The sequence below is a fragment of the Taudactylus pleione genome, unplaced genomic scaffold, assembly GCF_031769625.1.
Source record: "Taudactylus pleione unplaced genomic scaffold, aTauple2 ptg000129l, whole genome shotgun sequence".
Taxonomy (NCBI): Eukaryota; Metazoa; Chordata; class Amphibia; order Anura; family Myobatrachidae; genus Taudactylus; species Taudactylus pleione.
Genome location: NW_028284531.1, coordinates 11,538,205 through 11,563,806, shown reverse-complemented (window position 1 = coordinate 11,563,806; position 25,602 = coordinate 11,538,205). Strand labels below are relative to the sequence as shown.

Sequence of the window (25,602 nt, the reverse complement as noted above, 5' to 3'; positions counted from 1 at the left end):
GTTACAAGCAGTACACACAATTGGCAATTATACTCTTCTGTTAAAGAGATTTCATTTTTAATATCATTGTCAATGATTGTAATAGCCAAATATTTGCATACTTCCACAGGATGTAATATTGCAGTGCTGCCAAGTTGAGGGCCTCCGTTTCCACACGCAGTATTGATCAGCCAAGACCTTTCCGTTCTTCCTATGTACACATTCTACTTTCCGAGACTGAAAACCACTTCCACAGGCAGCAGTGCACGGTCTCCAGTTCCCTGTTTTCCAGTACACATCGCACATTTCTGAAGAACAGTTCCTTCTGGAAGCTGGCCTGGGGATTAGACAATCACATAATATTACAAATGGAATTCTCAACTGTATTACAATCTGTAATACTACATACAATACTGTAGTGTGCTCGCCTACTCAGGTGTACAACTTTATCCTGGCCCAGGACTGTCCAATTTGTGGCATATGGGATAGGTGTGAGACTGGTGGACATTAAACTCTGCTGAACACAGGACTGTAAGAGACAGGACGGTTCTATGGTAGAGATGAACCTGTTAATTCTGCTACAAGGAGGTATATGTCATATGAATGGGACTGCTATGTTAGGCAGTAGGTTGCATTTAATGTGCACAGGACTGTTGAGGCATGAACAGGAGTGTCAAGAGGGGGGATTTGTATCAAAGCACGCAGGACTTTTGGGAGCCATGTTACGGCAAATGATAAGGTGCAAATCCATCCTGACCTAGGGGGCACATGGCTCCGGTGACATCTGAGCTGGATTGCACGCACAAAGGAAATGGGGGCAGATGACTGCATGGACCAATAGCTTCTTATTGATCAAGTGGTCACACACCCCCAAGGCCGTGCTTAAGAATCCATAGGTTGGGAGTGCACAAAAAGCTGCCTCATTGGGTCACAAGTTTCCTTTTAGCAGCCAAGGAAAAGGTATGTAATGGTGGGCCTGAGGCTATTATGTATTACAGAATGCTCTGAAGGGCATGTAATTGTTTGGGGCATAAGGTTGGTAATCAGTATGTTACATTGTTCACATAGCAGAAATGATGAGTATGAGGCTGTGGTGGGCAGAGAACTGTGTGCCATGGCACAAAGTTGTTATGTTAGTCATTGGTCTGTAATGTGGGCATTAAGCTGCATCATGAAATCAGTGTGTGCATGCCCAGAAAAACAGTTGCACGGGTAGCTAAGAGACATTCTAATACATAGTTGCTGACCTTTGGACAGCCCTCTCTGGAAGGGGTCACCTAGGTTGGCACTACGGGGAGCGTGTTGGGGGTAAATGGGTGGTTCCGGGAGCATGATGATGCAATTGCATCATTGTGGCTTCGCCCACACTATATAATGCCATGATTACCGGCATTGTGGAGCCATGTCAGGGCTAGGATGCCATGATTCAGAGCAGAGCACATCATCGGTTGGCCAGACCACCCACTTCACTCAGATGACTCTCAGGAGACTTGCCCACTCTTCAGGGGGGTTGGGAGTGCCACCTGAGATTTGGGATCCTCCGGGTCTAGGCAAATATGTTCTAATGTATGTGTAGTACAGTAAGGACTTGTTTGCACAATTGTGCACAGTTTAGACCCGGGACACGTGAATATCAGCCTGAAAAAAACAGGGCAAAGTGAAATACTGGATGATAATGATTATTATGACAGACACCAGCACTAGTGAACTACTTGTGATTGGCTGGTTTGTAATGCTCCACTAACACTGATTTAGAGAATTTAGACATATTGGGCAGGATGCATCAATGAGAAAAATGTGGTCAAACCCCGAAAATGCGTTTTTGACCATATTTCTCATATGCACTGAGCCCTGGAGTGCTCTTACCGACAGAGCGGTCCTTTGCGGTGATCGTCATGCACACCGGCATAACCAACACCGGCATGCATGCGATGACCGGCGGAATACATCGCATCGCGAGTGCGATGTGTCATGTATCCCGCCCATTAAGTGATATAAAGGCCTTCAGGATGTGAGAAGCATAACTGTATTGTATTTAGTAAAACCTCCTTTAAGTTACTAAGTATGAAAACTTTTTGCTCACATGTAATATACTACAGATACTTCTGATCATGAATGTAGACACTAATGTTATGTATAGCAAAACTGCCCTTTTCTTTTTAAATATGATACGAGTACGATAAATTTGCTAAATGTTTACCTCAGATCTTACACAAAGTGAAAATAATTTATGATAGATGAATTGTCAGTGATTTATTTAAACTTTTTGGAATCAATCAATTAGGTGCGTGTTTGTGAAAGTGAACTCGCATCATCAAATTTGCATACACTGCACGAATGCGTGAACTCTAGAGATATGCAAGATCCAATTAGAATTGCGGCTTTTGAACAAAATGCGACCTCGGACAAGGGCATGAAAAGTGGGGAAATCATTCTGAACCCAAAAAAGTGGCAATGGAGGCAGCAGGACCACATAGAAGGCTGTTAGTGGCCATAAGGAAAGAACTGGAGTTTTTTTTTAAATGTCAAATGCGTGACTTTAAAAAAAAAATATTAATGGTGTAAAAATTACAGCAAGCAAGTGTATTTCAGTAAAGTCTTTACAGTATTTTGGGGAACATAAAAATGTCTGAATAGTAGTTTTTCAGTGATTTTATACACTTTTGTAAAAAGTTGGAATAAGCACTTGTACTTTTAAAACCCCTCTCCCGTCAACACAATACCTCCACATACCTGTCCCACATCATTTTCACACATAGGTGTAACCATAGGTGCAAGGGGTGCAGCTACTATGGGGCCAGAGCTGAGTGGGTCAAATCTTCTATTGTTAAAGTTACATGTGTTTTACACATTTTTCACCATTGGGTGGTACATAGAGGCCCTTACAAACTTTTGCTATGGGGCCTTCAAATACGTAGTCACGCCCCAGCCTCCACGTACCTGTCCCACATCATTTACAGATAGACGTACCTGTCCCACATAATTTACAGATAGACGTACCTGTCCCACATCATTTACAGATCCACGTACCTGTTCCACATCATTTACAGATCCACGTACCTGTCCCACATAATTTACACCTCCACATACCTGTCCCACATCATTTACACCTCCACATACCTGTCCCACATAATTTACAGATAGACGTACCTGTCCCACATCATTTACATCTCCACATACCTGTTCCACATCATTTACAGATCCACGTACCTGTCCCACATTACAGATCCACATACCTGTCCCACATCACTTACACCTCCACATACCTGTCCCACATCATTTACATCTCCACATACCTGTCCCACATCATTTACACCTCCACATACCTGTCCCACATCATTTACACCTCCACATACCTGTCCCACATCATTTACACCTCCACATACCTGTCCCACATAATTTACACCTCCAAATAAATGTCCTACATCATTTACACCTCCACATACCTGTCCTACATCATTTACACCTCCACATACATGTCCCACATAATTTACACCTCCAAATACCTGTCCTACATCATTTACACCTCCAAATACCTGTCCTACATCATTTACACCTCCAAATACCTGTCCTACATCATTTACACCTCCAAATACCTGTGCCACATCATTTACACCTCCACATACCTGTCCCACATCATTTACACCTCCACATACCTGTCCCACATCATTTACACCTCCACATACCTGTCCCACATCATTTACACCTCCACATACCTGTCCCACATCATTTACACCTCCACATACCTGTCCCACATCATTTACACCTCCACATACCTGTCCCACATCATTTACAGATAGACGTACCTGTCCCACATCATTTACATCTCCACATACCTGTCCCACATCATTTACAGATCCACGTACCTGTTCCACATCATTTACAGATCCACGTACCTGTCCCACATCATTTACATCTCCACATACCTGTTCCACATAATTTACAGATCCACGTACCTGTCCCACATTACAGATCCACATACCTGTCCCACATCACTTACACCTCCACATACATGTCCCACATCATTTACACCTCCACATACCTGTCCCACATAATTTACACCTCCACATACCTGTCCCACATAATTTACACCTCCAAATACCTGTCCTACATCATTTATACCTCCACATACCTGTCCTACATCATTTACTCCACCAAATATCTGTCCTACATCATTTACACCTCCACATACCCGTCCTACATCATTTACACCTCCACATACCTGTCCCACATCATTTACACCTCCTAATACTTATCCTATATCATTAGTCCATTATTGAGATTTTTAGAGAAATTCACCTGAAAACTGACAAAATATGCTACTTAAACCCGTCCAACTGCATGATTATTCATTGGGAGGTGTGTACCAGAGGTTCTGCACTGTGTCCTGACATTTTTACCTTACAATAAAGATTTTTCCTACCTTTTCATCTGCTCAGGAAAGTGTGCACAACGAAAATGGGAATTTGCAGGGAGACTGAAATGTGAGTTTGGAATTGGTTTGCTAATACAATTTGCGGAGCGAATTTGCTGTGAAAATGGCTCGCACGAGCCAACTCACAACTAACTGGATTGACCTCTTTCACTGTTGTGATATTCTGCATAACAGCCCAGCATTCATCTGAGCAACTAGTGTCTGAATCTAATAAATGGTAAGAGCTACAAAGGGCTTTATATGATCTCAGTAGAACATCGAAACTCCTGGATGCATATTTCTGGATATGTACTATTTTCTTCCACTATAAAATTGGCATGCCAAAGAGCATTACATCTGTAATCTGTTACTGGCTTCTTATAGTGAGCGTCAGGCGCGTTCAAATACCTCTTCCTTCTGTCACAGAGAGTGTCTGGCAGAGTGGTTCCATTCCGGTCCTGACACAGTATGTGCCGATGCTGTAAGCCCATTCCTTGTCCGGTGCAACGATTAACACACTAGAAGGAAAATACATTTTTTAGATGGAACACAGATTCACGTCCTCTCCTCTGACCAGGATTCATTTATCTTACATTTGGATAGATATTTGAAAGGCAATTGTGAGCCAAGCAAACCATTTCTGTGACTTGAACAAAGCTACAAATACTGTATCTGAGAGTCTTTCCATCAGCATTTTCCTGACCATGGAAATACTACAATATTGGGAGGCATAATAAAGATTATTTTAAATGTTCTTTTGATAATTGCCGTAGTGTGAAGTGCAACTTTCTATGATTGTAAGCACATGTTTGTTTGGAGGCTAAAATTACCACTTCACAGTACTGGGGCCTTCAATTCATCCATGGCACTATCTGTGTGAAATATGTACAGCCATGGCCAAAAGTTTTGAGAATGACACAAGTATTGGTTTTCACAAAGTTTGATGCTTCAGTGATTTCAGACCTTTTTGTCAGATGTTACTATGGTATACTGAATTAACATTACAAGCATTTCATAAGTGTCAAAGGCTTTTATTGACAATTACATTAAGTTTATGCAAAGAATCAATATTTAACAGTGTTGACCCTTCTTTTTCAAGACCTCTGCAATTCGCCCTGTCATACTGTCAGTCAACTTCTGGGCCACATACTGACTGATGGCCGCCCATTCTTACCTAATCAGTTCTTGGAGTTTGTCAGAATGTGTGGGTGTTTGTTTGTCCACTCGCCTCTTGAGGATTGACCACAAGTTCTCAATGGGATTAAGGTCTGGAGGATGTTTTGGTACCATTCTTTATTCATGGCTGTTAGGCAAAATTGTGAGTGAGCCACTCCCTTGGCTGAGAAGCAACCTCAGACATGAATGGTCTCAGGATGCTTTACTGTTGGCATGACACAGGACGGATGGAAGCGCTCACCTTTCCTTCTCCGGACAAGCCTTTTCCAGATGCCCAAAACACTCTGAAAGGGGATTCATCAGAGAAAATAACTTTACCCCAGTCTTCAGCAGTCCAATCCCTGTACCTTTTGCAGGATATTAGTCTGTCCCTGATTTTTTTCCTACAGAAAAGTGGCTTCTCTGCTGCCCTTCTTGACACCAGGCCATCCTCCAAAAGTCTTTGTCCTGTGTCATGCCAACAGTAAAGCATCCTGAGACCATTCATATGTGGGATTGCTTCTCAGCCAAGGGAGTGGGATCACTAAACTAACAATCAGGGGCGTGTCTATAATGGGTGCAAGGTGTGCGGTGCACACGGGCACACCCTACACCCATACTTTCTAATACTTACCTCTCCAAAGTCCCACGTTGGCTGAGGAGGCGCTACGCAGAATGCCTGGAAAATGGCAGCAGTGGCCATTTCTCTGGCATTCTGCACATGCGCAGCAGGGAAATCATCGGGAAAATGGCTGCCGCACCATTTTCCTGGTGTCCTGCGCTATGGCAGTAGACTCCGGGCACAGACTAGTGCCCGGAGTCTACTGAACCCATCAGCGTGCCTCGCCTGCTGGAGGAGGGGGTCCCGGACGGTGAGTGAACACGGGCCCCCTCCTTTCTAAATACGCCCCATGTCATAATTAATGTTATTGCTATTTAAATCAAGGATAGTAAAGATCAAGATGATCAGAAAAAATTTTGTTTATCTTAAATGTGCCACCACTCAGGCAAATCCTGTCATTTAACTGGATTATCATTCAATTTGACCATACATGTGGGTGACCATATCAATGAGATCTGGCTGTGCAATGTTCTGGCAAATATGCCATCTCACTTCCATCCTCACTGCAGCCTCTTAGAAGATGAGCACACATACAAGTGATAGAGGTCATCCTCAGACATTATCTAACACTACGTTCATTTTGGGGTCACACACACTGTGATATCATGTCAGCAGCCCAATATCAGCGATACACGATACACAATGTGGGCATAATTCTGAGTCAAACACAATGCCAATGTCAGGTAAGTTGGAGATTTTTTTTGTGACAGCGCATGCTTTCAATGTTGTATGCACACAGAGTGGCGGAACCGATTGAGCTACACTGACCCTGGAATGTGTTATTTGTTCCTGGGTGGTTACTGGGAGGTGGTTATTCAGACGCACAAGATATTCAGTCCAATTAATGTGCTATGGGACGGTCAGGGGCGTGTCACAGGAGTTGTTTCCGACTCAGACGCTTAATAGTGTACTGTACATTGGAGGCCATACTCTGACAGAGATTCTGCAATAGCATGGGGCTAGTGCAAGTCCCGATGGTGCTTCAGATGGTTGCACCTGCAGCCACTCAAAGTGTGGGTCCCAGCACTTGCACATTCAGACGCACAACCAGAGGGAGCACTGACACTAGACTTAGCATAAAGTAGCAAACACGACTATGGTGATAGACACTAAAGAGGTCGCAGCAGCATGTGACTCAGAACCAATCCGTGTGTCCAGATTAGTACCCACCCTCTTACTTGATGATATGTTACAAATTATATTATTTCAAAACCCTAATCATTGGCCAGATAATGGCTGAGTAAGTACTCTATACACATCGCTGCTGCTGACGGGCCAGCAGGGTCAGTTGATGTGTATGCATTTTAAATTTAGGTTTTTGTTACAGCAGAGAGTCCTACAAATGCAGTATTACTATTTTGTGTTGCTCATAGTCACCTGCAGAACTGCCTCCACTTTATATATATATATATACACACAATATATATATATATATATACACAATATATATATATATATATATATATATATATATATATATTTATATTAGGGATGTGCAGGCTCGGATTGGTTCGAGTTTGCACGTCGAGTTCGGATTTTTCCCTCCAAGAAAACGGAACTCAGAAAGAGGCAAAACGTCATCTTGCATGGACAAACATCATCATTCTTGGACTTTCCAAGAATGATGATGTTTGTCCATGCAAGATGACGTTTTGCCTCTTTCTGAGTTCCGTTTTTTTGGAGGGAAAAATCCGAGTTGACGTGCAAACTCGAACCAATCCGAGCCTGCACATCCCTAATATATATATATATATATATATATATATATATATATATATATATATATATCAATATCAGAAGATATAGGGTGCAGACACGTGAGTAGTATAAAAAGCAATAATTTTACTTGTAATAAAAATCATGTGCATCTAAGTAAACAGTAGTCAGCATATCACCACCTAACAGGGACAGGATTAGCCGCACAGTTGACTGGACTGGTCCCCTGATGAAGACCAATCAGAGAATGGAATGACGAAATGCACTGGGCGTGGCCAGATTATGTGGGATGCTGTGATATCAAGGAGTGATTCTGGCAGCTTTGAATGTGGACACAGGACGCTGGTTCTCCGGGTAGCACTACTGGTGACTGTGTGGCTAATCCTGTGCTTTCTGTGTGGTGATATGCAGACTACTGTTTATTTACAGTACATGATTTTGATTACAAGTAAAATTATAGCATATATATATATATATATATATATAATATTATATATATAAATAAATACTATGTGGACAAATGTATTCGGACGCCTGACCATTACACCAGCAGTCACTGTAATGACATTGTATTCAAATACATATACTTTAATATGGAGTTGGTCACCCTTTTGCAGCTATAACAGCTTCCACTCTTCTTGGAAGGCTTTCCACAAGATTTTGGAGTGTTTCTATGGGAATTTGCGCCCGTTCATTCTGTAGAGCATTTATGAGGTCAGGCGCTGATGTTGGACGAGAAGGCCTGGCTGGCAATCTCCGTTCCAGTTCATCCCAAATGTGTTTGATGGGGTTGAGGTCAGTGCAGTCAAGTTCTTCCACACCAAACTCATCAGTGTCTTTATAGTTCTTGCTTTGTGCACTGGGGCACAGTCATGTTGGAATAGAAAAAGGCCTTCCCCAAACTGTTGCCACAAAGTTGGAAGCATAGCATTGTCCAAAATGTCTTGGTATGCTGAAGCATTAAGATTGTACATCACTGGAGATAAGGGGCCTAGCCCAAACCCTGAAAAACAGCCCCATATCATTATCCCTCCTCCACCAAACTTCACATTTGGCACAATGCAGTCAGGCAGACCCAGACTCACCCATCTGACTGCCAAACAGAGAAGCATGACTCGTCACGCCACAGAACACGTTTCCAGTGCTCCACAGTCCAGTGTCGGTGTGTTTTACACCACTCCATCCGACGCTTGGCATTGGACATGTGAGGCTTGCATCCATTCTATTAAGCTCTCGCTGCACAGTTTTTGTGCTTACATTAATGACAGTGGACGTTTGGAACTCTTCAGCTATGGAATAAGCAGAGCGTTGGCAACTTTTACGCACCATGCGCCTTAGCAGTCGTTGACCCTGCTCTGTGATTTTACGTGGTCTTCCGCTTCGAGGCTGAGTTGCTGTTGTTCCTAAACGCTTCCACTTGACCGTGGAATATCCAGCAGGGATGAAATTTCACAAACTATTGCAAAGGTGGCATCCTATCACAGTACCACGCTTGAAGTCACTGAGCTCTTCAGAACGACCCATTTTGTATGACAGATGTTTGCAAATGGAGACTGTATGGATAGGTGCTTGATTTTAAACACCTGCGGCAACTGGTCTGATTGAAACACCTCAATTCCATAATTAACAGGTGTGGTCAAATACTTTTGTCCATATAGTGTGTGTGTATATATAAATATATATGTATTAATCCGTCTATGGCAAGGAATGTGTTAAACGCTGCTTACCTTAATTTGGCTACACACACAATTTTTATTCCAGTGATTAATATTCTGTAGACCTCTCAGAAAGACTAATGTTTCTATGGAGTTTAATAATTGTTATTGGGTTTCTACACACATCAGTGTCGCTTCTGCTCTAAGCTCTGGGCTGTGTTTTTTAATTATGCACGATCATCCACCAACAAAAGGTACATGACAGGAGCCAAGCTCTCTGACTCATTACACGGTCATTGCCAAAGGGGTTTAACACTGTTACACGATGATGTTTGCTTTGGGTCAGCTCCTTCTAGAAAATGACTATAATAAAACGTTTCTAGAATAAAACTTTTATAGTGTACATTTCCACACACACAACAACCCGAATTGCATAGTGTCTACATACCTTCAAGTTCAGATATATGTTATTCTCTAACTGCCACTTTCTACAAGGTGTGAATAAGCAGTATTACTGGGTTGTTATGATTAGAGCAACATACAGAAAAAAAGGATGGATTTAATATACAATGATTGTGCACTGGGGAAACACAGCCTGGACTTATGTCAGCAGTAAAACTAGCAGCAATGTATTAATTTGATCCAGAAATGAATAAAAAGCATTATGGAATAATGTTGTGTGTGGTTAGGTACAACCAGGAATAAATGGCTCCATGATTGCTCTGGGAACCTGCAAACTATTCAAAACGTTTCTGACTTGACCCCAAGTTATTGGCTGACGTGAGGCTGCAGCCTGATGGAACGCAGTTTACCTGTCCCCAAGGCTGAGGAATCCAGTCCATACAGGTATCGACAGAACATGGCTTCTGTGCTGCTGGGCGCTCAGTGAATCCGCAGGAATGTAAAGGCAGCTCTTTTACGGTACCAACTGCCATAATCTGCTGGCAAGCCACTTGCCTCTGCTGGAACCCTGTGCCGCAAGAGGCAGAACACAAAGACCACGATCCTTTTGCCCATCTAGAAAGATAACATATTGCATTATATCCCATTAATGGTCTAACAGTTCAGCTATCTAATACCATAGAGTATAAGAGTCACCTTATTGGACAGTCTTTTATATTGCAAGGCTGAGACTTTGCCACTAATGGTTCAAGATGTTCACATAGTGAATTGTTCACTTGGTGCCCCTCGGAGTTCAGACAATGTTGTGTTCTAACCTGAGTACCCATATTTCCACATGTTGCTGTGCAAGGGGTCCATTCACCATACTCCAGCCTGTAGTCTGTGGCAGAACATATTACATATTAGGGGGTTATTAGCGATGATTTCACTTACATTTCTCTTACAATATTTCATTTTACACCTATGGCTTTGGCCCAGAAGGCAGACACTCGAACACACGCTGGCACGACTGCTATGTGTTCTGTTTGACTATAGCTCAACACAGAGTGTACACAAGTGTCTATCCTGATATTATTAGAGAAGTACCTTTTCAATAATGTGAATTAGTAAGGAGAGATGCTACTATGTCACTAATGATGATGTCATTACTCATGATGTCATCAGGCTGTTAAAGTTTCCTGTATACGGTTACATGTATTGTATTCTCCTTATATGATAATTTACTGGGTTCATATGATCACACATTTCCCATCTGTTCGAAAACTTAAGAAACCTCAACCTAAATTGCAGGAAAAGACAAAACTCTTTAAAAATCATTTTGTCATCAATTTATTTTGTGCATGGAGATGTCTACAGAATCCGGGGTGCCTTTGTGTGTTGTTGCTAAACCTCCTTTAAGCATACTGTATTTCCATCCCTTTTTTGACACTTTGTTGAAGATGAAGTCCTGCACTGCTATGAAAGAGTTTATTTTATACGTGATTGCAGAAACAGCCAGAATTTTCTGCAATAACCAGCAACAAATGATAGCTCCCAGCTGTATCCACAGACTCATTACTGCAAGCCATCCAGCAGTTCTTAATTCTTTGTTTTCCACTATTTTCCTTACCATACGTTTTCTTTCAAATGTATTTCTTAAATAGTCCAAGTTATTTTGGTGTTCGATAATTTGCTAGAATTATGTTGATAATATTTAAGCAAGAAACATATGTAAGGTGGAATATTTAAGAAGCTTACTGCTAAACAAAAAATCCAGGTCTTTGCAGGTTTTGGTTACAGCTATGTCCTTAATAAATGATAGATAAGTGCTTTATAAGATTGTTATTCACATTGGTAGGTGAGGGAGTAAGTGAGGTCTTTCTGACGGGGATGATTTATTAATTTGCAAATTTTACACCGGTTTGTCAGATCTGTGTTAGTGAACACCAGAGCCAGATTAAGGGGGGGGCACAGGGGGCAAGTGCCCCTGCCCCCCATTTCTCTCAGAAGCCCCTCCCCCCAGCCTTTGATCGCATGCTAGAGTGTGTAGTAGATACAGAAGCCCCTCAGGGGAGAGGAGGCTCACACCAAAGGGTCACTATACATGAAACGAGGTACATTAGACAGTACTGCTGTGTGGTAAACCGCATGAGAAGGTGACATGCTATTCATCCCCATTTCGGAAAAAATGGAGATGAATGGTGGAGGCGGAGTCCTAGTAGGCGGTGGGGCTACACAGCACTGTGTGAAGTCAGAGCCAGGAGCAACATGTATGGGAGAGATGATGGGAGGAGCAGCAGCTGCAGACAGTCCCAGTGTTAAGAGTTTATGGTAAGTGGGAGGACACTATATTGTCTCTCAGTATTTTTATATGTGACTGTATGTGTGTGTGTGACTACGTGATGACAGTATGTATGTGTATGACTAAGTGCGGCTATGTGTACAACAGTACATATGTAAGTGTATATGTGTGTAACTATATATGTATGTGTAGAAGTGTGGCTATGTGTACAACAGTGCGTATGTAAGTGTATATGTGTGTAACTATATATGTATGTGAAGTGTGGCTATGTGCGTATGTAAGTGTATATATGTGTGACTATATATGTATGTGTATAAGTGTGGCTATGTGTACAACAGTATGTAAGCATATATGTGTGTGACTATATATGTGTTTGTATAAGTGTGGCTATGTGCATATGTAAGTGTATATGTGTGTGACTATATATGTATATAACTGTGGTTATGTGTACAACAGTGCGTATGTAAGTGTACGTATGTGTGTATGACTATATATGTATGTGTATAAGTGTGGCTATGTGTACAACAGTGCGTATGTAAGTGTATATATGTGTGACTATATGTATGTGTATGTGTGGTTATGTGTACAACAGTGCGTATGTAAGTGTATGTGTCTACATATGTATATGTATATGTTTGGTACGTACAGTATGTAAGTGTATATGTATGTGCCTGTATATGTGTGGCTATGTGTAAAACAGTACATACAGTATGCAGTGTGCATACCCCCCAACCATCATTATTGAGGTGCGACAGTTTTATTATTTGGGTTTTATTATTTGGGTGCTATCCCACCCGTGGGCTGGAGGAAAGTTAGGGAGGACAGCCCAGCATCTATGAAAGTTATGTGCATTCGCCCAGCATGAAATGAAATGGGGACGTGCTATATGGCCATACCCCATTTTCATTAGCGTGCCCAAAGCTTGCACACAAGGACTTGATCCCAGTGTCCCAACTCCCAAATATTGCCCTCTAGGGCTCCCCAGTCTTAAGTGCCCCGGGCCCCTCAAAGCCGTAATCCCGCTATGGGGAACACCCAATCAGGTTAGCAGAATATTTAACATCAGAACTTTCTGGATAATGGACCTCATTCAGAACCGCTCACAAGCGGGTCGATGGTGAGGGCCTGCGCACGCGCAGCACTCGCACTGTGCGTACGCAAGCCCCAGAACGAGTGACAAATGCACTCGCTCCGGGGCTCGCTACAAAAGGGGCGGCTGTTGATGTTGATCGACAGCTCGACCCGTTTTGTAGGTGGGGTGGGGGGGTGGCCGGACAAACGGAGGCGTTCCTGAAGGAACGCCCGGCATTTGTAGGCGGCACTACTGACATCTAACAGAGCAGGAAGCTACCTGGGGCTTGCGGTAGACGAGACCCTACCCCAAGGGTCTCGTTGCAAGCCCCGATGGTCGCGACCATCACCTAGTCACTCGCTAAAGCTGTGGGTGGTAACCCACAGCTTAGCGAGTGGCCAGGAGGCCGCCTTTAAAAAAAAAAAAGCGGCCGCCCTCATTCAGAGCGAGCGGCTCTGAATGAGGTCGAATGTGCCCGCTTGATAGATCACATACTTGTACAGAGAATGTGTGAAAAGGCTCACCTTCTAGAGAGACATTCACCCAGGCGGACAATATCCTTGAATCACTTGAAGTCCAACATCTGTACTCTCCAGCACTCTGCTCAGATAAGTTGTTTATCTCCAGAACCCGTCCAGACACCAAAACACGGTATCTGAAGTCTTTGATGTCTTCTATTGGTTGTTTCCTTAGAAACCAGTGAATTGTGTTCTGGTGGCTCGTTTGCACTGGACAACCTATAAGAGCAGCACCAGTATTCTTTTATGTAACAGCATTGTTTTACAAAACATAATTCTTTTAAATAGTGTAATTGTTTTAAACATCATCCTTTTATATGATAGTATTGTGTTATATGGTATCAATGTTTTTTTGTTAAATAATATAATTGTTTTATACGGGGGCTGATGCTTGGTTAGTCCACAATTGCGCCTCAAATTGTAGGTGCAATTTGCGTTCATTAAAATAATCTGCAATTGTGACCATATGCAAAGTGGTAAAAGTCATAAGATGCATGCTAGTCATCAACAATAGCAAATGCAACTGGATGTCTTGTGCACTTAAGGAAAAAGGTTTGCTTAAACACACACAGAAGCGTAACGTATGCCCAAGCCAGGAGCGTATCTATAATGGGTGCAGGGTGTGCGGTGCACATGGGCCCCCAGATCCAGGGGGGCCTGCACCGCACATCCTGCACCCATACTTTGTAATACTTACCTCTCCGAAATCCCGCGTCGGGTCTCCCAGCGCTGTTCAAACAGCGGAAAATGGTCGTCGTGGCCATTTTGTGCATACGCTGTGAGATCTCCAGGAAAATGGCAGCCTCGCCAGTTCCCCGGCGATCTGCGCATGCGCAATAGGCTCTGGGCACACTCTAGTGCCCAGTCTATTGATTCTGCCACCAGAGTGAGCGGAGGGGGCCCGTGACGAGTGATGCACACGGGCCTCCTCCTCTCTAAAGGCGCCCCTGCCCCAAGCGATGAAAAAATCAACAATCGGTAGAGCATTTGCAAATAGTTGTTAAAAAGGCATCGCTAGTGTTGGGGACCACTAATTGCAAAATGACCTCACGCTACTAATACAAATGTCTCAGATGCATATGCGCCATTGCACAATTTCAAACAGATATAGAGCAGGAAATATTTGCCCTTGATGTACTTTGCCTATATCATGTCCCCAAACCATCTATCCAGGTGCAAGAAGCATAAGTGGCAGAATCATGCAAATCTACATCTGGTTACTTTTCTGGGCACGATTTCATGCAAGATTAGCTACATCAACTTGTGTAGTACACACTCAGCATCAGGCACACACTATTTATCACAAAAGTCACAAAACATGGATTCATAGATCTAAAATTACATTAGATAATTTACAAAATCCATGACTGAAAATGTGTTCAATACATGAATTCTATATATGGATTCATGTGTTGAACACGTAGTGATTTCTATATATATTGTTTTCTGTATTTACATGTAAATAAATTGTTTTATATAATAAAACAGGATTTACCAATACGTAAGAGGTCCCCGAGTTTACCCACAATACTAGTTCCTAATGAAGACGCCATCAGAACTCGCCTTTTGCCTTTTCGGGACTGTTCTTCCGTAGAGTTATGAGCTTTTTTACCTAATAAGACAATAAAGTCACATTTCACTCATCATATACAGCATCTATATATACATATCTGCTGCAAGATGTGGACATCATATGTAAGTATGTTTGCCTTCACTAGTTCTAATATAAATACCATTACAGTCTGCATTGTGCATACGATGATTTAAGACAGAATGAATCAGCAGGCAAGTGGGGGAAAAGTACAAGTCTTGGGGCTGACAGTGGGAGATAGGTGTACATTCCTTTAGTGACAATGTATCTCCAATGTGTATAGAATGCGTAGTTCTTGGATTCAGCAGAACATATCAGCAATGATATACCAAATTTCTCCACAAGATGTCAGTAGCGGAAACAACCAAAGGTACAATAAACCTGCAGGACACAGTGACCGACTCACCATGTGCGTATATATATTCCTCCCTCAGCTTTATATTTTTGTGGTCCAATCCAAATATCCAGTGGCTAAATAGGTCGTAGCCTAACGATTATGGGTTTAGCAAATAATAAATATTGGTGCAGTTGGATGGGTCACTAGCGTGAGCTAACTATATCTGAGGTGTGGCCTACAATATTTTGTCCCAAAGTTTATGTTTCAATCTAGGTAAGTATGCTACAATCACTATCTGGCTCTGCATTAATGCCAGGGAGGGGTAATGCCACAGCCAGGGAAACCCTTTCACCGGGTTCCCCAGGCAAAGCATTACCCCTGACCGCTAGTCAGCCCAGGCCGGGGATCCCTGGGGAGGTGGGGATCCTTCCCAATAAAGGGGTCTCCCTCTCCAGGGCACCCCAGGCCTGAGTTGATAGTTAGGGGCTATCCCTGCCACCCCTGGCCGGTGGGTGCCGGGTTGAGCGCTGGGCAAGCCCCCAGCATGCTGAAAGTGGGGGACGTGGCTCACGGGTACTGCATTTCCAGGGAGGCCACGCCCCTTGTTGATAGGCCATGCCCCCAATTTTCAGGCATGTGTTGTTGTCTTCAAAAATTGGGAGGTATGCTGAAGTCGTTTGATCATGTAAATGTCAGGGGAATAGGAAATACAAGTGCTAAATACAACGAAAGTTGGGACAATTGCTGTATACTTGAGGGTCAAGGGTGAAACAGCTGTCACAGACATAGAAGTATTATTCGTGCCAGATCTAGGAACCGATTTAATTGTCATCAGTGTACTGGAAAAGAAACCAAACAAGGGGACAAAGGGACATTGTGTTGTGTACAATGAAAGAGGCACTGTAATTGCAACGGCAACCCGACACTAACAACTGTACATCTTAGACAACGAGGAGTGTTGTGCAATGGCGGCTTCAGATTCCAACCAGTTTATAGAACTATGGCATAGAAGACTGGGTTTTCTAGGCTATGACAACAGACAGAAACTTCTAGATGTCATGATGACGGGGATGTTAGTGAACAACTCAGAAAGACCAGAATGTAAAAGTTGTGTGAAAGGTAATCAAACACGTTACCCTTTTCCAAAGTCAGCGTCCAGAGCTAAACTACAATTGGAACTAAACACAATAAATAGGATGCACCAAAGCTTTTAATTCAAAACACCTATACAATACATCCCTCTCTTATTATAATTCCAATCAATTTGTTGTCTGGATATATACTGATGTTAGGAATTTAGTTATTAATGACATTTAATAAAAGTTATGTTTTAAATTCATGTACCTGTGCCTATACTGATATGCAAGTGTATTCCATCATTGGGACTGCTTTGTCTATATTGTTGGAACTAGTGTACACAGATGTGTGTGGACTGATGGAGGTGACGTCATTGAGTGGGAACCACTTCTTCATAACTTTCATAGGTGATGCTACAAGGATGACGCATGTATACTTCATGAAAGCAAAAAGTTAAGTAACTTGCAAAATTGCAGAGTCTAGTGAAAACTCAAACAGGCCTGAAAATAAAATGTTGAAGTCTGACAATGTTGGCGATTATGTTAAGTGATGCGGGTCTGGATAAGAGATTTTGAGCAGAAGCAGTCCTAACTGCAGTGTGCCTCAAGAATCGAGCATCTACAATGGCAGTTAAAAGTAAAGAACCATTGGAGACGCAGTCCAGTAAACAACCAAGTGTCAATCATCTACATGTGTTTGTATATAAAGCATTTGCCCATATCCCTAACAAAAAAGAGAAGCAAGTTTTATTCCAAGTTCGGCTTGTTTATTATGCATGGATATTGTCAAGAGAGCAAGGGATACATATTGTGGGACATTGTCAATCAAAAGTTCACAAAGTCAAAATACGTAGAGTTTCATGAGGCAGCTTCAACATGGATAAGCTGGATATTACAACTCCACATGGATTTGTGATGCTGGATATGCAAACAGCTGGAAGCATATCAGAAATTGAGACTACAGATACACGTGATCAATCACAGAGCAGGAGCTCTATGAGGAGCAACAAAGCTAATAAATTCCAGTAGTCTCTGGTGGGGTCAGAGGAGCATGTGATGAGCTCTGATTGGAGGAGCCCATCACATGCTCCTCTGACATGGAGTTTAGCAGCAGTTTAGGGTAATTAGGCTGGGATGTACTAAGTTGAAGCAAGTTGACACCCCATCTTATACCCTATGTGGTTATATGTGATTTAAAAAATTTTCAAATGTGAGTGTGATTTGATAAATAAACCTTTTCCCAAAAATTATTTTTGGCTATATTGCACCATGTTTTGTCTTCTTCTTTTCTATACCAACCATTGAGGATTTTATTAAAGAAGGAGTGTATATGGAGAAAGATCTATGTCCTTAAAAGAGATTGAAAGAACGATATCCAGATACTTAGAAACAGATGGGCCACAGGCTTCTACAACAACGTACTGGCCGGATGATCAGTGTCATGTGCACAATGATGCATGAGAGTATTTTAGGAAAGTGTCAGGGTTCTCCAAGATGTCAGGAATGCCTTTACATGCATTAACAGCAGCACAGAGGCACTTCAAGTGCCCAATTGCTCCAATCTTGGGTGAACAGTGATCACCCTTTTAATTTAATTAAGCCACTCACTTGCACATGCTCCCCAGTACAGATAGTACCAGCCCTCCCATTAGATGGAAGAGAGTCTAATCCCAAATACAAATTCTGAGGTGCTAGAATAGCATGTGAGGTTTTTATCTTATAGCCAAAGTTTACAATTTCATTAGCACCTTTCTGATGATGAACAATGTTTTCCTCCTGGAGGCTACTCATGTGAAACATCATGCTGGTCTATATAAAAATGGCATCAAATCCTGAACCTTTATATTAAAAATCATATTGCAATTGGACAATGAAAATCTTTGAATTTGTCTAATTTAGCAAATGTCCCCCCAAGTTTGCATATTTATGTCATCAGAGTAGCTTTTGTTATCCATTTCATCATATCACTTTGGTGTTAGCACAAATAGCCGATGAGCTCAGGCATCCAGAATAGCTACACAATAGACTGCTGGTCTTTAGCAACACTTAATACATTAAGGTAACTCTGGTAATATCTGTAAAATAAAGAACCATTAATCTCTGGAAAAAATATACAGTAGCACTTTAGAAAGAGAACTTATGCTAAAAATTGTGTATAAGATTATAGAGATCGAATATGAAAACATTTCGCAAACTTTAAAAGGGTTGATTAGAATATCATGTGTTTACATGTGTAAAATATAGTTCAATGCCACCATAATGCTCTGGAAGACAGTCCCCAGACAACGTCATGCACAGACCACACGCTCCACTACAAGTTATTATGTAGGAAATAATCCCAAACTGCCTTTTTATGTTAAAATGAGGTATTTGGAAAACAGGCACAACGTCTTGCTATAACTATTTCTCAGGAATGCCATAAAAACTGATAGAACGTCACCGCAGGCTAGCTCATAGCAGAAGAATGCAGCTGCACATTTTGATACTAACCAGATAGGTGCAAAACAGACATTGCTACTGTTTTTCCAAGAGCGTTTGTTGCAATACAAATGTACATCCCTTCATCTTCAGCGGTGATGTTTGTCAGCAGCAGAGATCCATTTGAAAGCACAAATGAATTGTTTGGCATGGGGAAGTCTTTCTTCAGCCATGTTAGCTTGGGATGAGGAAAACCTAATGAAGAACACATTGAACAACAGTTGAGGTACTAATAGCTACAGTTATAACAATGTACAAAAGAACATTTTTGATGAATAATAAGTACCTGGGACCTAGATATACATCCTAACTTATAGGAGCGTGTGTCCAAAATGGAGGCAAACCTCGCGACAGAAGGCATGGCCTAGCTAGTTGCTGCATATTTAAGTTACCGGGCCATTCATCATCAGGGGTCCGATAGGACCACCTGATATTCAGCAAACTATGAAGACTTTAAGCTTTCAGAGTTTGCCTGCTAGAACGATCGCCATCTTCAGATGGAGCTTGTTCTCGTAGCCCCGCTCCTTCCTATGGATCCCTCCGCTGCCTCCTCAGCGGCACACATGCGCAGAAGCTGGCCACGGAGACAGGTAAGTAACGTTGCTACTTCTGTAGCAGTGTTACTAATCGCAGACAGGGCGGCTTTTCACAGCAGCTGTCCCCGTACCGGAGCAATGATGAATTGTTCCGGTGACAAGTACTCCCTGCTGCGAGGTGGATAATTAATCATTATGCGGCCCCAGATTATGAATAGGCCTTTAAGGGTCTTAGAGATGCAAATTTTCTTCACGGCTTTCCTAATTCGTGTTACTGGACTGATAGCTTTTACAAAATTACAGGTGGTTTGTCAAAGCACTGATCATTAAAATGACAACAGGAATCAATGCATCAACAGGTTTGTCTATCATTGTTAAAAGCTAACGGTCAAAGACGCTGATGATTGGCAGCTTTAACAAACCACCCATTACTAAATATACCCACATCGCTAATGCAATTACTTTATTTGCTAGATTGGGGGCCAGCCGCGCCACTGCGCAAGCACCGTCATCAGACCAAGCATATGCGAGCGTGCATTGCCAGGGAGGGATGGTAACTTTTGCGGTGTATAGCCTATAGGCTACAATGGCTGCTGCATCCCCCAAAAATGTCCATTTTGGGGGGAATTATTACTTCAATAACTACGCCCCTGTGGGTTTTATGCAAAAGCTGATTATACATGGATATCTCTCAATTGTGAGACATACAAGCCTAATGTATTAGGAATGAATAAAGCATATTCAAACAAATTAAAATGAGTATTTCCTACCAAAGACACAAGCAGTTTGTTGACACACATTTATACACACTGCAATGTAATTTCACTAGCTGTACACCCTTTATAGGGTACTTGGGATGCATTTTCCCAAAATATGGGGTATCTGGCTAATATGTAACATCAATTGGAAAAAAAAAAGGAACACTCTCTGTGGGCACTCTTGTTACGGTACATCCACTATTTTAAAGCATAACTTTTAATTATAGTAAAAAAACCTAAAGTACCTCATATACCACTATGAGATAATAGGGAAAGCAACTGTGATAAAATACAGATGTATACCACAAATATTTAATGATAAATAGCCACCCCTAGGGTGGTGATATCAAATACTAATTTAATATCTATCCTGGTTACTTTACCTGTGCAGATACCTCTCCCTACTTTACAGATAATATGCAACATCATAAAGCTGTACATGATATAGGAAGGATGAGAAACACGGAACTACAGTACACACAGATGAGGCAGCCATATGGTCAGCTTCATGCCTCAGTGATGTCACTAATTCCTAGTGAACTGATAGAATCTATTCTTTTGAAGACCACAGGTGTAGTTTAAAGAATAAAATATAAAAGGTAAGAGTTCATTAATTCATAAAATATCAGTTACATTTTTCTTCCTTGTTTACCATTAGGTGGCATGAGGTGAACAGATTAGGAATAATACTAACTAATTTACAAGGCATGTTTATAGACGGGATGATACAACCTGCAATTAATATACATTTGCTTTTATATGTCAGTCTTTAAGAGCTTTGATACGAGTTTCTGAGGTATTTATTTTACATTAAAAAAACTATGAATGCTGTAAAGCTTATCCAAAAGCAACTTGGAGCAGAATTGCTGTAGATATTTATACCACATGTGTTGACTGAAAAGCATTTGCCTGCGAAAATGAAATACAAATCAGAGCTGAAAGGTTGTAAATAAATCCATATATCACAGACTCTGCAATGTTGATCCAAAAGACAATGACTTCCAATGAGAGCTGCACAAATGTTATTACCAAATGTCAAAACAAAACAAAATATATCCCAGGGGTATCGGGGGCTTCTGGCTGTAAGGGTGGAGGGATAGCACATGTGTTGTGATATGTGTGCAGCTTTCCGCAGATTTATCAACCTCATAAAGGTTTGTTAAAAAAACTATATGAATTAAGGTTGTTATTATTATAAGGAAATTAGACTGTAATCCAGTATAATATCCAAGTATTATATTATACATTAACAAACAACTTTTATGTAAATGATAAATCACCTCTCTAGGAGCCATAGCTCGCAGGGGTGACACAACCACTCCCAGGGCCGGTTCTCCCGTTACGCATGGTACGCAGCTGCGTAAGGCGCCACACAGTGAAGGGTGCCTCAGCTGCGTACCATGCGGGCCGCGGTGCAGACTGTGTCTCTGTGACACAGCTGCACCGCGTGTGTAGCGCTGACCGGACGACGTTCGGTCAGCGCTACACAGCACAAACACACAGCCTCCGGAGTCGGCAGCTGTGTGTTTGCTTTAGCAGCTGATGAGAGTCCGGCTCCCGCAGTGGGTAATGGGAGTGACGCATCACTCCCATGACGCGTCACTCCCATAATGCAAAGCGGCGGACGGAGGAGCTGATCTCGGCGGCGGGACCAGGAGCGGGTGTCAGGTAAGTGTTTTTTTTTTATTATGTCTCTACTGCGGGGGGGCGGATTACTACTGGGGGCACAACAAGGGGGGGGACTACTGGGAGCACTACAGGGGGGGAATGTCAAAGTTAAATTGGGTATAGCAGAGAGCAATGTCCTGCTTCTCCGTTTCTTGTCGTCTTACCACAAAAGTTCCTGAAGTATTGACTGTGGTGTGGGTGTTGGTTGGGTTCTCCTGCAAATGGTGGTTGTTTAGGACACACCGTGGGGCATCGATCCTATCTGGTTGTGTCCTCCTTTTCTAAGGCTTCTAGCTGGGTGTTTTGGTACCTGGTGACGAGGATTCATCCCGCAGTGATGTTATTGAGGTCAGCTGGTTCCTTGTGGTGGACTTCCACTGTAATTTATTGTTTTCATGCTATAGTTTCCATAGTTATTTTTCATGTATTATGCTGAAGTACCGGTAAAGTATTTCATACTGATCTGTATCAGAATTGTCTTTACCTATACACACCAAAATAAGAGTTTGATTGAGGTCATCTGTATTTTTATGCTCTGTGGGCTGGGAAACCTATTAATCAGCAGCTCCACCCAACTCACTAGGCCACATATACATATTGTATATCAATTTATAAAATTGCAGGCATACATGGAAAAATACAAAGTTGAGAGATACTGGTCTTTCCATTTACATAGCAATAACAGAATTTAAAAAATAAAGAAATACCAGTTATAGACTTTCAAGAGCCAGGTCTGTAGTATGAGCTTCATTAGGGTCCAAAGGGGGAGCAATTTCAATGTCAGTGGGCTTGGACTTAGGTGCCCCTTCCCCTTTCAATATATATAAGTGCCAAGGAAGCCACCTGATTAAAATGGACGATGCTGAGGTAGAGTATGGGCCTTCTGGGATTTCTATTTCAAAGTTAAATTGGGGTCTTTGAAAATACTTTAGAAATAGATGAGCAGAGGGTAATTTCCAAAGTTGGACAAGGTGTCGTGGGCGTATATTACCTAAAACATATCTATTGGATTTGAAAACTGATAGAGCAATAGAGCAGTGGTTCTCAAACTCGGTCCTCGGCCCCCACAAAGGGCACATTTTGCAGGTTACCTAACAGGTGCACAGGTGTAATCATTACTCACTGACACATTTTTAAAGATCCACAGGTGGAGCTAATTATGTCACTTGTGATTCTGTGAGGAGACCTGGAAAACATGCACTGTTTGGTGTCCTGAGGACCGAGTTTGAGAACCTGTGTGATAGAGGGTACCAATGTAAAAGTGCCAATACAGGGTCGGAAAGGTCCTGCAGATGGGGGACTTTGAAAATAAGACTAAAAACCTCCTTCCAGAATGGTTGTATGATCGTGAATCTCAAAATATGTAGAGAATGTAGCCCACACCCAGCGGCTACATTTTGTGTAATTCAGTTAGTCTATAAAGGAGTTTAACATGTATCGGAGCATGGTTTTGTGCATTTGGGGGTATGGAAAGAAGTGAGGCAAATACAATCCAATTGTTTAGGTGTAAAGGTACGATGGAATCCTCTTGCCAATGTCTCGCTACCTTAGTTTTATCAACCAATTCAGGATAAAAGGTAATTGAACCTTCAGATACCTTGTTGTTCAGCATGTATAAAATCGGAGTTGGCAGCAGATGGAGGGCATTGTAGTTTCTACTCATCTCCCACACTCAGTGAGCAATCTAGAGATATTGATAGTATTCAGATGGAGGTAGTCCCAACTGACTCTGAAGCTGGGCAAAAGCTCATAGTGTCATTGTGAAAGGTTTAAGGGCCTGATTCAGCAAGGATCAAGATTGCAATAGTGATTATGCACGCAGTCTCGCTGCGAAGATATGCCAATACTCTGCGATCGCTATGCTGTTGCAGCACAACATAAGGACGCCCACCTTACCTTAAACACATCCGTAATAATAAGCAAGTCTGCAAAACCATCGGTAACATTAAGTACAATCGGAGCCTCACGCACAGTTGCACAAGGTCAGACCTTACTCAGAAATTGCTAACCTCATTGCACGCAGTGAAAGCGCAAGCTGCGTATGGCATCGCAGTGGCTAATTTATGCATGTCCCCTGCAATGGCGTGCAAAGGCACTGGCACGCCTGCGTTTCACCGACCACCTCCCATCACCAAACGGTACTTCCTGTCAAACACTCTGTGATGGGTATGCGTAGTCACTGCAGTGCCGATCGCTGTGGAGTGTTTGCGCACAGTGATGCATACGCATGCGCAGAACTCAACAATCGCCGATTGCGTGCGTAATCTCAGTTGCGATCCTTTCTTAATCAGGTCCTAAATTAGGTATAAGACAACCAAGTGCCATAAGGGAGAGATTTTTGGTGAGAACCGTCCAATCAACACAGGGCAGGATCTGGGTATCACAGGTTTTGAGGGCATCAATCACAGCCAAGGGGCCAGAACATAAGGCTGAAGAGGGAATCTGGGTATTAAAAATTCCACTAGGTCATCTTAGGGTTTAGATATGGGGAGCAGAAACCAATCAAATAACTGAGAGAGGAAACATGCATGTTGATATACAGTATGAACAAATTGGGAAACAGAAGGCCCCAGTATGTCTTAGAGAGGCTCATATGTTTATAAACTTTAATGGAGGAAGGGGTGCGGGTTGATCTTCCAAATATACACAAATATAATTTTTTTAAGCAAATCAAGGTAACATCTTAGAAAAGTAAAAGGGATGGTGCGGAATAGATACAATAATTTTGGTAGAAGCATCATTTTAAAATCTGCCAAACAACGCAACCAGGAAACCGCATAGCTGACCCGAGTGTGTGATACTGTATGTCAGTAAAATGGGCAATCAAGTAATGCAGTTTGAAGTGCCGTTTGCCTTTAGTAACTTTCTGTATGATTTACAAACTGCATTTAAAACTGCTAGAAAACACGTGGTTTTGCAAAACCGCACTTTGGGAATTCTTTTCCCTGTACCTAAGTGTACTCACCCCAAAATACTTTAGTAGTTATCCTTTAATTATTCAAATAAATAGTCAACAAATGATTAATAAAAAAACTAATAGTTGTTAGATGACCATATACTGTGGGGTGACAGAAAAATAAGAAGCATCTAATTTATCAGAGCGCACGTTCCTCCATCCGATCCCTGCTGACTGCAATTGGGATATTATTTAAGACTATTTCTACTTGAGCACAAAATATTTTATTGCAAGCACTTAATGAATTTTCACTGAGCCTTGTGCGCAACCACAATATTAGAACATGTTGGTTTATTTAACTTAGTTATGAGGAAGTGTATATTTTTTTTGTATGCTTCATCAATCAAATGTCATGTTTGTTCAAAGTGGCATTTACAGAAAAAATAAC

At 42.0% G+C, this 25,602-nt stretch overlaps 1 protein-coding gene across 1 annotated transcript in view; it reads right to left on the bottom strand.

Moving 5' to 3' along the window:
• The window catches only part of ADAMTSL3 (ADAMTS like 3), a 536,839-nt gene that overhangs the window by 4,947 nt on the left and 506,290 nt on the right, over nt 1-25,602 (bottom strand). Inside the window, exons 24-30 of the mRNA XM_088472851.1 lie at nt 19,309-19,491; nt 15,310-15,426; nt 13,821-14,033; nt 10,640-10,823; nt 10,354-10,558; nt 4,802-4,911; nt 102-316 (exon numbers count right to left, since the gene is read on the bottom strand). Coding sequence (XP_088328977.1) covers nt 102-316; nt 4,802-4,911; nt 10,354-10,558; nt 10,640-10,823; nt 13,821-14,033; nt 15,310-15,426; nt 19,309-19,491 — 1,227 coding nt within the window. The remainder of the gene's footprint in view (nt 1-101; nt 317-4,801; nt 4,912-10,353; nt 10,559-10,639; nt 10,824-13,820; nt 14,034-15,309; nt 15,427-19,308; nt 19,492-25,602) is intronic.